Raw genomic sequence first — 16,657 nt, forward strand, 5'->3', positions numbered from 1 at the left:
CGCATTGCTGGACAACATTGTACTTACTGTTCAAAGATGACCAGTGCAGTATTACTCAATATCTTAGGTTAGCACTCACTGCCATGCAAGAATACTGTATGTGGATACTTTTCAAAAATTCACACCACATCCATACATTTTGCATCATTCTGACTTTGCAAAATGTGAGAACTGTTCTACTATAAAATGCATCATGCACCTTTTTTCAAGCTAAAGTAGCCGTCTGAGTGAAATCATTTCATTTGAATTCTTCAATAAAATACAAAACTTCTATACTAGACTTTTATCTATAAAGCTACACAGGCTGCAAGATCTGAACTAGCAAAACTAAGAATGGCTAGTGTAGGTGTACTGCATAACTAGTAGGCTACTGGTGTACTGTACTACTACAGCATACCCTAGTTGGAGTTACTGTTCTAGTAGTATTAATAGTTAATATGAAAGCATCAACAAATGTTTGTGCAAATACAGAAAAGAAATAAGCTTCCTCAAAAACAATATAAAAATATCCTAGGTTATAGCAATAACATGAGCTCTCGGCCTCTTACAACAAAATTGTAGCACTTTCAAACAGGCACAAATGTTTGGACCTAACATTCAGGGTTGCCATTCTCTATACATAAAAGAGAAGCTCGCCTCCAGTTTTTAGCTGGCACTGCGCGTCTGGAAGGCCTGTAATATAGTAAGCCATGGTTTTACTGTATCAAATTACCTTCCGGGTGTATCAATTTACCTTCCGTGGAAGGTAAATTGATACATTTGAGTGACGTTTTTAAAATTTCAATTAAAAAAAAAGTAACAAAAATAAAAAAGTGAAAATGTTTTTAAAAAGTGTGTAAGGGATCAGATTTTCATTTCAGCTTAAAATCTATAGTTTGTGTCAGATAATTTTCAGTTAACAGGCAAAAATGTTAAAAGTGTATCAAATTACCTTCCCTTCCCCTACATACAGACGAACGGATCCGAGAATCTTATGTTACAATTTTCCCACGAAGAGATTATGGTTTACCGCTGTGACCACTAGTAGATGGAAGAATTTGAGATATGAGAATTAACGGTTCACTTATCGTGACGATTGACGATTTAATAATTGGTAGGCCTACCGGTAGGCTATACTTTCACGCTATCGTACCATACTTTGCTACTTTTCATAGATTGAACCAGGGATACTGAACATATTCATAATGACTTGTTATATGGTGATGATGCTGTAGGAGAAACTCCTCTGCTTCAAAAAGCGTCAATTTTTCTGGTTGGGACAGGGAATACGACATGCAATAAACCCAGTCTACAATGAAACTCCCAAAGTAAAAAGTTCTGGAAACTCGTTATTTTTTTAATTTCTTTATACTTTTATTTTTCATTGCATGCGCAAACATGTAGTGAACGGCAAAGTGACAAAAGGGAAACTGGAAAAATAAATAAAACGTAATTTGTCGATGCTTGATATTTGTTACAGAAAGAACAGGAAAGCAGCTGAGTCGATGATTGACATAGCCTACTGTAGTCTTTCGCTGCTTCCTGTCTGTTGTGGTAGCTATCTAGATTGCTATTGTGATATTCTACTCATATTGGATATAATTGCACCGTGTATTCTCGCAACAGACGAAATAAAAGTTTTCTCTCTCTCCTGTTATTAAAACTGATCCAAGGCAAAAGAAACCAAGGAAGAACAGCAAAAACTTTCATACGAAGAGTTCAAGTCCTCGCCACAGAGCACAAGCCGAAAAAAATGAAACAGTTGGCTGAGAATCGACAATTATGGAGACTTTTAGCTGACGCTATTTTGAAAATTACTCTCGCGGAAGGGCTGGTCGGTTGATACACTTTTCACATTTGTAGGCTACAGGCCGTAGCCAGATATTTTCAAGGGAGGGGTTCCCAAATCCAAAATATGGACCTTTCGATAACACTTTCTTCTTTGCGTGTCCCCAAGCAAGCAATCAAAACATAGGAAGTGACAGTAAATAGTAGGCTAATTACATAGGCCAACAAACAAAACTATCTTCAAATTGTCAACATTACAAAAACGAAATAAATAAATAAATAGGCTACAAACAATTTTCACATTAACAATAGCATATCTACAGGGGCGCCGGAAGCGGGGGGGGGGGGCAGAGAGTGCGTATGCCCTTTCAAGGTCATGTAAGCTACTGCACATTTTGCAATATAACAATTTCTGCTATTCGCTTTTAGCCTAAATTGTCTACGATATGGGAGGTTCTAAACCAGGGATCCGCAAATTGTGGGTTGCGACTCAAATTTGGATCGCGAGACCATCCACAGTGGGTTGCAAAAGGGTTTAAACTTACTATAAATATAACTTGTAGGCCTATGTCAAAAATAAATACAATCATATACTTTTTGACGCACTGAGTTTCGTCTTTCCACCCAAAACATGGGAAAGCTGATCGTGAGCTACATGTTCAGAACAATGGAAAACCTCCGTCCTTCTGCCCCGAACCAAGGTATCTTGTGCTGACACCAAACATATCGCTTACATACCGCCACCATTTGATGTCACTGTGCAAGAAACTGACATCCCGCGCTGCACTACTCAATCGCCTGGCAGGCTCTATAGCTGTGGGGTGAGAGCTGACACTGCGTATAGCAGCCTTAGTCCTTGTCTACTCTTCATCAGAGTACTGGGCACCTGTTTGGAGCTGCAGTGCTCACTGCCACAACATCGACACAGCCATAAACAGCGCCCTGCACACAGTGACCGGGTGCCTGCATCCCACACCATTAGGACAATCTCCCCATTCTCGCTGGCATCCAACCCGCTGATCTTCGTCGTGAAGAAGTCACTCTGCCTCTTAGTCGACGGGCACTGGAGCCTAACCATCTTCTCCACCACAAGATCTCTGCTCTCCAAACGAGCACCCCCGTCGACGGAAATCAAGACACCCATCCGTGCTAGCCGCTCAACTTCTGATCAACGAAGCTGATGAACAAAACATTTCTGCGGCTACTTGGGCAGACCATCTATTGAATTCTGAACGGAAGTCAAGTAGCCTATTACCAGACTCCATTCGTTCATTTCCTACGCCGACACATGCTCCATAGGCCTGACACTACAAAGACAGGCATGGGTGCGCCTCAACTGTCTCCGTACGGGCGTCGGGCTTTTCCGCTCAACCATGCACCAATGGTGAATGGCCTCTTCCTCCTCCTGTGAATGTGGTGCCGAGGAACAGACCACATCATCAATGACTGTAGAACGGAGTGGAAGGTCTGCGCGTCTTGGATGATGAAACCAAAGACTGGCTGCTCTCTAGTACCGTAGCCTTCCAGTGTAGTTCTGGAACATCGTGAATCTGGAGTGGTAAAAGAGTAGATCCTCGGCCCCAGAGGCGTACACGACGACGACCACAGTTAGTAGGTCTATTCGTTTATTAAGCCCAATTTGGTTCATTCCTGAAAGTATAGGAGTGCAGAAAATTCCCCCTGCTCAATCAGCCCAAAATTTTCCGGTCCCGATGTGGGCTTAATAAGCGGGGACGACCGTATTGAAACTGATATTAAATTGCAAAAGATTTTGCGCAAAGTTATATGCTTCTGAAACGTTTGGGCCGCGAAGATTTCGAACGATTGTCTTTTGGGTCGCGCCAACAAGTAGGCCTATTTGCGGACTCCTGTTCTAAACAAGCAACAATATATGTTTATTCAGAACTATCTGGAAGGTTTCAGCTGATCCTGTGATCGTATATACTCTACACCTTCTCCAAAATGTGGACCTTTTCGGCTCAAGGGGGGGTTCCCGGGAACCCCTTCTGGCTACGGGCCTGGTAGGCTACACTTCGCGCAAAAACTCAGTCATAGGCTACTTTTTCTAGTTTCGAATCCCTGTGCCTACATCTTGTACCGTATTTAAAGTAGTCTAACAAACCAGACAGAAAAATCCGTCATTTTTACATTTCCTTATCAACGTCTGGAGACGTTGAGATTTTGCTGTCTGGGTATAGAACTACAGTAAGGTTTAAGCTGGATCATTATATGAGGTGCTACAATTGCTATTTTGTGGTCAACACAATCATCACTTTCGATCCATGTTTTGGGTTCTAAAAACAGTTTTAAAATAACTTAATACAAATCTACCCGACTGCACCATGAGACTGTTTTGCTGAAACCAAAGTTGGAACACACAAATATTCGTCACCTTATCAGAAGCGTTTTTTGTTGTTGTAAGATTACACCCACTGAACCCATTATAACAGATTTTTCTTTCAATATAATGGTTGAATACGCAGACTATTTTATTTAAGTAGTGGTATGTGGCTATTGTTGCGAAATTGAATTTCATGGTCCAATGTATTTATAAAGCCATGCCATTGTGTTGGTTGACGTTATTAAACTAATGCATACGTCGGCTAAGCTATAGTTTAAACCTTTTTATTGATAAAACCTTACACTAGCTATAGCCTAAGTGCCTGAGAAAAGTAACCCATGAGATTTATTTCTCTATTTAGACTCTTGAGTAAAAATTGAACCATTCTGAAAACTGAGCATTCTATTGTTTGGTAAACGAATATTTTCTACATGAAAAAAATACAGATATCTATCGTCAAATAACCACATCGCTGCAAGATGTTTCTCATACAAGCTGAGTAGTAAAATCCCGTGGTTCGTGGTCTGGCTTTACATTTGCTATTGCATTGTCATTTATACTTTTATGTATAGTAGACCTATAGTATTATTATTCCTGCGGGATAAAGACCAGGCTTCGTTGAAGCAAAATGAAGAGAGATTACTGACATATTTCGAAAATGACACAACATCAGGACAACTCCATCAACAATGGCCTACCTCTATATAAACAAGACAAACAAAGTCAATTGAACACGATGACTGACATTTAAAGCTGCTAAAAGCTTAGATGTAACACAGGAACGAATTGGGTAAACCAATTTCAGCAAAACTCTTAGTGGGGCAATATAATCACAAACATAACTTTTCAAGTGATGTCAACATTGATCATTGATCAACGTTCTGTAACATGGGTTCTTTATTTATATTCGGCACGAAATAAATAGCAGCATCTCTATAATGTAGTGTGTAGTCTACGCAATGAATATTAACGTTCATCCAATAGGCTGCATTTCCATTTTCATCTACGATGAAAAGCAAGTATCGGTTACAGCAAACGGTGCACCCGCACGCCAATCAACGGCTGAGATAAGTGGCAAGTTCACGCAGCTTTACATATGTAGCCAGCACAAAGAGTTAGATTACTTCATAAGATAAACACCACAGTTTGAAATTTCACAAAAAAGTAATGCACATACCCAAAGGTTACAATTGCACGGGGATTTTAAAGCTAAAAACCTTTTCGCATCAATTTAATCAACAAACACGTCATATTGCACAAAACAGGCCTGTGTCAAACTAAATAGGGCTCATTGTATCTGCATTCGCTTTGGAATAAACAGTTACACCGAGGGCAGATTTCATGCCATCTAGCAAGCACAGCGCCAAAATGTTAATGACGCATCTTCTTTTATTGTCGCACTTGATTCCAAGCATTGACTGCCTCTTGCATGAAAAGTTTCCAAGATTCTCTGTTGTTTGCTTTGTGTATTAGGTGTATATCTTGGTTAAATAACAATACCAATAACTTCACGCTTCAATGCAATGACCTTACTATAGAAAAGTAGAGCAACGTTACCGGATACTATAAAAGAAACAGTTTATCCATTAAATCAAACGGGCATGACATTAAAAAGCTTTTAGCGGATAGATGCAATTGTTGTAGGGCCATAGAAAGACGAATGGATATGAGATGTTAATTATAAGCCACAAATAATAGTTACATCTCCATTCAATTGAAGCCGCTCACCATTGAAATGGTTACAATTGTTTTAGTTAAGTCAGGATGGAAGTCGATCGTCGTACCTACAAAGCATGTCACTGCGTGGGTTTTGTCAAATACAGAAGATTTTAAACCGAATTGAGGACAAAAAATTCCTACAGCCAGGATTGAAGTGGTTGGAAGCATTTGATATTGGCTTGATTGTATTAAACCACCAAACAATCAAGAAATACAATAAATAACGTTAGAACATTAGGCACCGAGTGAAATTTGGCTGACAATATTGACCCGATTGCAATTGGCTCAATTAAGCATCGCAAGGAAAGTAATCTCCACCGGCCAAGTTTGTTGACTCGCCCTGGATTCTATGATTCTCTCGGGTTCGACGTTTCCTCTATGATTTCATAATCACTCGCGCTCCCTTCCTTTCGTGACGCACCATCTGCCTCTGACGTGCTCAACTCACTGTCGCCACCTGACGACGAATTGCCATTAGCTTTCTGAGTCTCGTCGTCACAAAAGCCATTGTTGTCATCATTAATTAAAGTTCCGGGGATCTTCTCAGGTTGAGGACTTGGTTGCACAGAAGAGTCATCTTCGCTTTCGGAGTCACTTTGTTTCTCTGCAAAGCGAAAAATATCGATTTAAAAACAGAGTAAAAACGTTTTTTTGTTATGAATGTTACAATAATGAGGTATGTCTTAAAACAAGTTTTGCACCGCATGAAGACTGCTCTAGCTTGCCTAACGGACGCGTTGGACCTGACTATAACTGGCCCATCAGTTTCCAACAAGCTGGCTAGTTAAGTATTAAGAACAAATTTTTATTTTTAGTGATGCAATAACTAAACGTCAGAAAGATATACAACCTTTTTCTTTTCTTTTGTTTTCCCCACCTCTCACTTGATGGGTGTAGATAGGTTTGAAAGAGTCAAAAAACCCAACGTCAGCTAGAAGGTTCGGTAGGAACCAGAAGCGGTGCTTTCCCAAAGTAACTACCCATATGACAACAAATAGTATGGAACGGCCTGAAAAATGACATAAAGTAGGCTATATGAATCATCATTGCATATTTTTGAACAGTAAAAGTAACAAGCTGGACCAAACTAAAACACATATATACCTGAAAGTTAGAATCGTCAATAAAACATTTCATATTTTAGCCACAATGTAAATAAGTGAACAACGAAAATCATGTTTGGTTTGAATAGCGGAGGTGGAAGAAGGGACCGTCCCAAACTGAGATGGCTCCACACAGAGATAGATGATAGCGGGACGGATATGGAAGAGCTGATGGAGGTAGCGAAGAATCGGGAGTTAGAGAGAGGAATGATTTATGAGAGTCGGAACCGACTAAACAGATGGAAATATTAGCTTTGTGAAGAAAAAGAAAGTGATATGTTTGCGTAAACTCGTAGAGTGTGGCGCTATGCCATGAAAGAGCAAAGATTAAAGATGTGGTAAGCGGGAAGGAAAAAAGAAAAGAAAATCAACAGAAAAAAGGGAAAATACCTGTGTGCCGAAGAGGTGTTTTAAAAACGTGTGGCAATAAAAATAGTAAACAAGTAGTAAGAAACGTCGGATTGGATTCATTTAACAGTGCATTGAAACAGACAACCGATTCTCTTTTATAGCCTGTTATGTAACGGTAACTTCTATACAAATCTTAGAACCTGACAAGAGCCACTACAATAAGGAAGCAAAATTTATCTACAAATCGAATGTCCTCATAATCACAAAACTTCACAGACCCACAACAAAAAAAGCTTTTCGATATAAGCGAAACCAATCAAAAAAATCATGACTTACAAGCGGCAACTCCGACTATTGTTCCAAGGAATATTGCCCCACACACCGAGAGATAATAAACTCCCAATCGCACAGACGGAGGCCAGATTGGAAATAGGGTAGCCCCAATTATCCCCAACAACAAAATTCCACCTGGAAGAAAAAGTGGCTTGTTAATTTCAACGTGGCTAGTAAATCAATCCTTTTTGCATTTTACAATTCAACGATTAGAATTGATTCGACAACAAGGATATACACTGCAGTGCTATAGAAAGCTGCCTTCTCATAACTATAGCGCTAACAAATAGGTTCACGTGTGTAGGGATGCAAAGCTAGGATGAGAACAAACATTGAGCGGGAAGCAAGAGAAGATTTCTGATGAATAAAAATTTAATTCAACAGGCACCACGTTTCCGCGTCAGCAGAGATGAAAGTTTACCCTGTTTGAGAAGACAGGGTTTTGTTGAATCCTTGATGAACAAACGCAGCAGCATTATATTTAGATATGTGAAGCTAACCGCTGAACAATGGCAACCGAGGACACACCGAGAAACTTTTTCTTCGTCGAAAGAGGATCGTACAGCCAGATATAAATGTCGGAAGAGTCCACAAAAATCTGTTCTTCATGGACCTCCAACTTGTATTTCTTTTTCTTCTTCGTCTCATCGGGCTTCTACAAATATGATGAGAACAAACGTCAAGTCTAAAAACAATTAAAAATAGCGGAAGCAAATGTGAAAGTTCTGGGGAACTTTAGCCTACTTCGCAGTCACTATTAATCTCGGTGGCCGGGTCTGCGTCAGTAGTTTAAAGGCTCTACTACAGGTATGCAAAACGTGCCGGGGCTTTTTCATTCCGACGATAGATTCTCCCAACTATCAAGTTAATATCGAAAAAATTTTCAATAACCATAATATTATAAGCCACGTCATATGTCCTTTGAGAACGATAAACAATCCTCCTTTTCAGGTCGTAAGCAGTAAGCACCTCATACTGAACGTTCTCCTCGAGCTTTTTTTTTATATAACTACTAGTTATTAGTGTGATGGCGCAACAGATAAGGCGCTAGCTTTCCAATCATGCAATCCTGGTTCGACTCTCGGCTTAAGCTGGTTGTTGAAAAACACAGCTCACTACCCAGGGTGTAATTGATTGGGTGGGCGTAGTTGCTGAAGGAAAGGCAGCCGAGAGAAAGGAACTGGCAACCCTACTCTCGTTAGTGTCGATGGCTTAGTACAATGAGAACCTTATCTTCACATCCCCCGATGCTTGGATTCAAGTATGTTACCACCTTTACCTTTTTTTACTAATTATAAAAACGGGTCGCTTCATACGTATGTAGATACAAATGTTTGCATATATGATATTGCAGAAACCAATCGAGGGCTTCAATTCTTCACCTTGGTATCAGGTTCTTTCACTGTATCTTCGACTTCTTCTTTTGTATCTTCTCTCTTCTTTCTTTTTCTAACCTTTTCAGACATTTCCTCTCCCTCGACATTTTCTGATACCTTGGGTTCCTGTGAAAATAATGCATAGTAGATACATGCATATGGTCAAATGAAACTTGATTCAATCTCTAATCAAATGAAACTTGATTCAATCTCTAACCAAATGAAACTAGATTCAATCTCTAAAAAAATTGGTTTAGGGGTTAGAAAAACCACAAATAATTTTATCTGATCTTATTTTTAAAATAAGATGTTCAAATGAAATGACACCCAGAACTCCCCGTTCTAATCTCCAAATTTTTGTTGGAACCATCTAAATTCCACTGTCCGCTACGACTGAAACAGGACAGGTCGACACAGTATGGTAGCAAGCTTCATGTTACTAACCATAGCAACCTTAGGCTATAATATACACTCAGGCCATGCCAACGTACGAGCTTCAAATTGACTGGAGGCTGGTCGTCACGCTACATCCAGAATCGTTAGCATAAGTTGATAGTCTGAGTAGTATATAGTGTAACAAATGTGGTCGTTGTACATATTTTGGATTAATTTTGTGCTGTTATATTAAGTTAGATTTTGGCACTTGTGCTAAAAGTCTGAAGAGCATCTGACAACACCAATAACTGGAAAAGATTTGTTATTTTCTCTATGGTGAAACCAGGAGTTTTGAACTGATTTGAGATTCAGTGACCACTTTGGAAATTTGCATTCTCATAATTATCATTTCAAAGGGATGTAAAGTACATTTCACATAGCGTTCACAATAAAAATTTAATAGGCCTCTAGTGATTAAAATAGATTTAGACGTTGGCATAGCCTGTGTATATAGGTTGTTATTATGGTTAGTACTGTACTATGAAATTAGTTAGCACATTGTCTCGATCTGTCCTGTTTCAGTCGCAACTGACAATGAAGCACACATGACTTCAACACATATATGGAGTCCAAAATATTGAATTTTGTGCACCGCCATTGTACCAACCTTTTCCAATTTGGTTGGCTTCTGTTCCTTCAGAACCCGCTTAGCTCTATAAAGCATTTTGTTGAGAAGCAACCTGCATGAAAGACATGCTGAAACAAACTATAGTAATGTAACGTGAAATTACAGTAGCGTTGACAAGGGGTCCGTTTTGACCAGGCCTCGGGACAAGTTTAACGATACTGAATCTTTACAAGGAGCCTGAAAACGACCAATTATATAACAACGCATGTTTTTGGTGTGGTATTGTTTTTGCAGGTGTGTTGTTTGGTGATCTCATGACTTTTATTGGTGCCGTACCGAAAGTATCTTCAAGGGCCCTGTGCACAACTTCATCATATGACTGGTTCTCTGTTTAAAAGTGAAAATTTGCCAATCATAATGGTTCTATCACTTGCCGTTCAGTAGGCAGACCATTTATGCAAGACACAATTTTCCAACAGTTCCTGCCGCAAATATGAGCTCACTCGTAAAAAAAATTGTAAACTTTGTAATTCTAAACTACCATTTTGCATATATTTTCTGTCTACTACAGTCATATACAACGTTTTAGAACATGGTTTGTATCAGGAATAAGATATTATATAAATACAATTATGAAGACGATATGTCAAGTTGAAGGGCATATAGCAACTGATTGAAAGCATTAATGAATATCTGAAAATGAGAAGGGCCCAAGTCCACATTTTTGGCAAAATGAGTTATACCCACCATCGTAATAGCGCTACCTTATGAGCAAAAGAAAGGTTTACATCCACGCTTTGAAACGTTTTATCGAAGGCAAATAAATTTGTACGATTAGAAGAATGGCCCAAGTCCAGAACTTCGGCCCTTTCATACATATTAGATATTCTCCCGCATATTGCTAAAACGCGCTGATGATGAATACCTTCAGGTTCAAGCTGGGAAAGAACCAGAATCTGTACAATGCCCTGTTAGACACAGGATATACTTTAATTACTTTAAAGATAATTTTAACTACGGATTTGGAAGGCCACGATCTGATGTATATATGTGGTACATGCGCCGAAATGGAGGTCAAGATACAAAGTGAAAAACATCAAGCAACGCGAAGAAAATTCCAATCAGATTTGGAACTTCACAAACGCAAAGCTAAGTCTTTTTATGACAAGCTGAAAGCTGACTCTGCTACGGCGGAAGACGATCCAGAAACGGAGACACTAGATATCGACTTTCAACAAAACATACCTTTTCCTCTCCTTCCTGTTGGAGAATTTTTTTACATGCGGCAAACTTGGCTGCATAACTTTTGTGTGTACAGCGCAAAAACGAAATTGTACATTTGGCCAGAACCTGTTGCAAAGCAAGGAGCAAATGAAGTAGTTTCGTGCCTTCATCATCATCTCCAAAACAAAGTTTTACCCGGAGTCAAGAAGGTAAACGTTTATTCTGACGGTTGCAGGGGCCAAAACCATAACCACACTGCAGTGCAGTTTTTTCATACACTGGTAAAAATCGGAGATTTTGATGCTATTGATCATAATCTGCCAATAAGGGGTCACAGTTTTCTGCCATGTGACCGGCATTTTGCTACGATTGAGAAAATGAAGCGGCGGAGAGAGAAGCTGGAATGGTATGATGGATGGATCAACATGGTTGAAGAACAGTTTGAAGTGGTTCGAGTTATCCAAGACTTGATAAAAGACAATCGTGGACACTTGGCTCAATATTTCAAAAAAGCGACGAAACGGGGAACTGAGAAGTAACTCGTGTCAGAATAAAACCTTCCGTTTCAGGAAGGAGCATTCGTTTGAAATTGACGTTTCAAAGAATATGATGGGACTCGTTCGAACTAAATTTCGGATCCTTAAGCCTAACGCTCTTCCTACCTTAGAAGCTAGTCCTATACTAGCCAAGTACCGATTATGGCTGCGAAGAAGCAAGATGTTATCAAACTGAAAAAATACTTGCGCCAAGAAACACGAGACATAGTAGACCAACTCCTTACAACGGAAGATGCATTCTTTGATGCATAAAACTCAGATTATGAAAACTAAAGAGTTACTTTTTACACAAACTGCTTTTATCTTATGCAATGAACTGAAAAACTGCTTTTACTGTACATAACAAAAGTCTCAGATTTCTTTCATGATGAATGTATTTTGATATGACAATGTATGGGGCAAAGTCAGTGGCGTACATAGCGAGAGCGCCTCTCCCCCCTGCGTGGCTTTTGTCACTGCATCTTCAGCTAAGAAACGCTCCGTTTTTTTGTCCCAAAAAAGTTGTTTTTCAAAACAAAAAAGGTCCCTTAAACGTGGGGCTCTTTAGGCGCGGGCCCCCGTGCGACTGCAGGTATTGCAGGGGGGTTCCTACGCCAGTGGGCAGGTGCTATCTATCAATATATCCAAGCAAAGCGCAGTGCATTACAAATTTGTGAGGTCCTGAATATAAGAGGGTCCAAATCCAGTGAGTTTGATGATCTGCACCGCATAAACTATACATAACGCACAGCAACACACAATACAGCTTTTTTGTTGTCTATTCCCATGAGTAACTACCCACATTAACCAGGCTTTGATATCTTTAACAAAAAAAAAAATTGTGAAGTTTTTTTTGATTTTCTCGAAATAGTACCGTATCACTTGATCTTGGGCCAAGTGATACTCATTTTCAGGAAACATTTCAAAAACACAAGCCAATTGATTGGCTGCACTGATTGGTCTTTTAGTATTATGCATTTTTGTTGTGCACAGCTAATAAATCTTACTGCTCCATAAAGTGCATCGCGTCTCCACGGCCTTGTAGAATTGGTTCTGACTTCTTAGATTGTTTCGACCATTTTGACTTCATCAATGTGTCCACAGCTTTCGATCCTGAAACATGATTGATGTCTTGAAAGGGCAATAAGCACCATGTAGAAAGCGATCTACCAGCGTCACTACAAGGCTGAGTACGAACAGCAAATATAACATTTCGGTAACCTTGCTACAATCAGCTGCTTAGACAGAGCCAAGCCAAGGTCCATCAAAATGGTATAACTAATAACCTACCGGGATACTTGAAGATGATCGGTTTACTTTTTCCTTTTAAATACTTGACCCGTTGTGCTGCGTAAGTTTTCAGTTATCATTTTGTTCCGAGCAAGTTAAGCAGTTTCTCAAATGTTTAGATTCGACCATATTTTTGCTGTGATACTGTACGATTCTTTAGTATTTCTTTTAAAATATTTTTCTGATAAGCTTAAAAAGGGCTGTACGACTAGCCGAAAACGTTCGCTTATTGTTTTTAATTGTTAAACGTAGTGTTGTTGCTGAGTTAAGTCTGTTTATCAAATCTATTAGTTTGCAAGTCAGCTAGATCTTGCATAGTCAGGCACTGCACAGTGCACACTGATATGTCCAAACTGAAATTCACTTTGTAACACAGTGGGGAGAACTGTCACATTTTTGATAAATGATTATGAGTGTAATTTGACACACTGAATAGCACGTAAATATCCTGACGCCACAGTGCGCGCACCTATTTGGCAGGCACCCAACTGTCTGCACCTAAAAAACGTGGAGTAGAACTCATCGACATAGATCTGTTGGACATTAGCACAAGCATAAAAGTGTCTTAACCCTTAGTTATTCCTCTTAAAAGAATCTCGATTGCAAAAGGATGTTTGTTAACATAAACAAGCTAATTATTCGAACACAAAGTCAGAACATACAATTGTTAGATACATGAGAAAGTAGCCACAGCTAACCTACAAAGTATTCCACGTTTTGTTTTTGTAACATGGTTGATTTTTTTGGGGTGTTGAATCGAACATATTTTGCCATTTGCATCTCTTCTTTGCTTGGCTTTGGTGCAGAAGACTGAAATGAAACACAGAAAGTTTACAAACAAATCTATTGAAAAAACAACTGCAGTGGTCAATCTAATTTCTTCCTTCAATTACACAAGCATCATATTTCAAAGTCATCATTGTATGAAGCTTGGCATACTGAACTGGAGTCCTTACTCAAAAAACATCGATGCAGTTTGAAAGTATACTTACAACTTAAATTCAAAATGTCAGTTTCTGTTTATTTTTATAACTTTACAGGCTACAGTACTCAAACATTACATGTATTGCAAACATTTTGTCACACCTTGAAGTTTATTAAATATTACAATATTTAGTAAAACTACAAACAAATGTATGCTGTTACGGTACAGCAAGAGTAATACAATCACGATGCCACCAAGCCTCACTCGCTCCATTTCATTGATTTTACAATAGTGGTATACACTAAGCAATTAAAAAAAATAAGTGGAGTGCAAGATAGATGGGCAACTTGAAAAGATGTAAAACAGTGGGTTGACTTTTCAATAATCAGAGAAGCAAAAAGAATAGCAGAGGAAAGTGACATGTGGAAGCAAAAGACAGCCAACCTTCAGCATGGAGACGGCAAATGATGATGATTGTATATATACACACTACTGCAGAATCTTAGAGAGTCAAAGGCTATTAGCATGTTCATGCTTCACCTGCGATGACTTAATGCGTTTTGAGCAAAGAATATTTTGTTCTTCATCGTCCGAAGATGACTTTTTTAGGTCAGGGGCTACAGTTACAGAAAAAGCCATGTCATGAAAAAACTCTTTTCTCTACTGCTGTGCAATACTAACATAAACAGTGTCATTGAAACAAAAATAGTAAAAGTGCAGTATCTTTCAGTTACAATTGTCATCTGGAAACTTTTTCACACAATTCTAGGCTGAGTTGAAAACCAACAGAATAATAAACTAACTTGTAAGCAGCCCAGTTTACTTAAAATGTAAAAAATTGCAATATTTGTAAGCTATCTACAATGACTTTACAAACAATCTGTCTTCATGGGTCTGTTATATCCACTGTACTAAGTACACTAACCAACGATGGTGCAGCCTAGCGACATATGGTAACAGTATGCTTCCACACTTCCTGTGTGGTGCCTTCCATATTTGAAAAACTCTTGATAACTTCCTACTAAAGTCAGTACAAGCTTTTTGAGATTTGGGAAACCAAGTTTACCATTGGGAGTTTGTTCTTCGGTAACGTCATTAGGTAGATGATGCTAACCCAATACTAACATAAAACAAACTGACTTTGATAGTCAGCATCATACTGACAAGGTATACGTGTTTTACTTTTTATTTCATCACAAACGTAGAGCACATAACATTAATGACAAGACAAATGGGAGTGGCTACAATGAACGAGAAATCATATGCCAATGCATAGTTTTGCAAACAGCTGTTGCATGTGTAATTGTTGTATGTTCAAAATCATTTGCTTCTGTCGGTAACCACTGCTACTGCTAGGAAAACCATGTAGAAAATTGAATTCAAATCGAAGAATGACGTATTGTTAATTTAACTAAATTATAACCATCATGGTTATTATTATCAATCAACAACAAATTATTCACTATGACACGATTAATGTAAATTATGGACAACCACAAAAATTTCTACATTTTCACCAACATCTTACCTCATGCTTGTGTTTTTTTCGTTGTTTTTCTACCATTTCAATATTGTACTTCACTTACTTTGTAGAGCAAATAAATCTTTTAGAAATTTCTTGAAAATAAACTGCATACTTTTATCTCGAGGTGAACAAATAATAAGGCTAATATATATTGTGTGATACCAACACAGTCTGTGTGTAACCTAAACTATTTCCTTATACGATGGTTTTCAACCTTTTTAATGGACACTTATCACTGGCCATAACATGCTAATATTTTGCCTATTGCTTAATTCAATAAAAAATTACAAAGCATTATATGCACAAATATTAAACTGTAAGCAGGTTACCTACATATCACTTAAATGACTAACCAGGAGCAGACTTTAAAAAATTGCGGCATAATACTATTGTAGCGATCCATTATTTCAACTAAATAACAATAGACCTAAATAAATATTACCACACTATTTTGTAAAAACTAGGAAAATTTGCAAAGTCTGCTCGACTTTTGTGGGGAACATAATCAAATGCGACTTTGGATCCACCATTTTGACTTTCTAATCTAGTTTGATTGGCATTGAATTTCCACTGTAATGTGCTTCTCAAACAAGCAGGTTTTTGTAAAAGTTTTATTTCTGAAGTTTTTGTGTTCTTTTGATGCCTTCAAGCTAAGCTAGTACTGGTGTTACAAAATGTTGAAAATGATGATCACTATATTTTCAATTTGTTAATCAGCATGACTGTCTTTACCAAAGGGCTAAACCTGGTAAAAACTACCAGTTTAGCAGTAAAATGGTATAATATAGAAACATTTTGACAAAATGTAAAAGATAGGAGTGGCGGTCAAGTCAAAAAATGCAAAACCAAACGTCGAAAATAAATTTGGTTATCAGTTTGTGGTAGTTACAAAAAGAATACAATAAATGTCATAATTACATGCCTCCTGAACAGTCAAATTATAAACTGGCTTATAGTTATAAAGTATTTCCAGAACCCCTGTTTCTCTTGAACGTGTCACGCCTGGATTAGTTTTTACAATGTTTTGGCAATCAGCTGACACGTTTCATGCGGAAACAATTATTTTACAAGAATTGGAAGGGATCAGCTTTCGGTCTGAAAGGCATGGTGAACATTTAAGTGCCTTTTTAACATCAAATAAAATCAGCATGTCATAGTTTATCA

At 38.4% G+C, this 16,657-nt stretch overlaps 1 protein-coding gene across 2 annotated transcripts; it reads right to left on the reverse strand.

Annotated features, from left to right (window-relative positions):
• Positions 1-4,477: 4,477 nt before the first annotated feature.
• LOC145787384 (translocation protein SEC62-like) lies at positions 4,478-15,598 on the reverse strand. Of its 2 annotated transcripts, none has more exons than XM_082599120.1 (9): positions 15,497-15,598; positions 13,742-13,853; positions 12,761-12,866; positions 10,033-10,105; positions 8,997-9,116; positions 8,143-8,269; positions 7,618-7,749; positions 6,678-6,836; positions 4,478-6,431 (listed from the first exon to the last, which is right to left on the reverse strand). In XM_082599120.1, exons 1-9 carry the CDS (start codon positions 15,530-15,532, stop codon positions 6,175-6,177), a joined length of 1,122 nt encoding a protein of 373 aa, XP_082455246.1. In that variant the 5' UTR covers positions 15,533-15,598; the 3' UTR covers positions 4,478-6,174. The 2 variants fall into 2 exon arrangements, with proteins under 2 accessions (XP_082455246.1, XP_082455245.1); XM_082599119.1 differs by lacking the exon at positions 15,497-15,598 and adding an exon at positions 14,509-14,646.
• Between the last annotated feature and the right edge of the window lie 1,059 nt (positions 15,599-16,657).

Source organism: Aplidium turbinatum, chromosome 18 (genome assembly GCF_918807975.1).
Source record: "Aplidium turbinatum chromosome 18, kaAplTurb1.1, whole genome shotgun sequence".
Taxonomy (NCBI): domain Eukaryota; kingdom Metazoa; phylum Chordata; class Ascidiacea; order Aplousobranchia; family Polyclinidae; genus Aplidium; species Aplidium turbinatum.

What these genes read in the sequence shown, in the direction of transcription:
- LOC145787384 (XM_082599119.1), bottom strand. Translation starts at nt 14,607, where the DNA reads ATGGCTTTTTCTGTAACTGTAGCCCCTGACCTAAAAAAGTCATCTTCG. An exon ending in AATAGTCGGAGTTGCCGCTT is followed by an intron (nt 6,837 to 7,617) that starts GTAAGTCATGAT and finishes GTCATTTTTCAG; the next exon opens with GCCGTTCCATACTATTTGTT. An exon ending in AAACAAAAGAAAAGAAAAAG is followed by an intron (nt 6,432 to 6,677) that starts GTTGTATATCTT and finishes TTCGCTTTGCAG; the next exon opens with AGAAACAAAGTGACTCCGAA.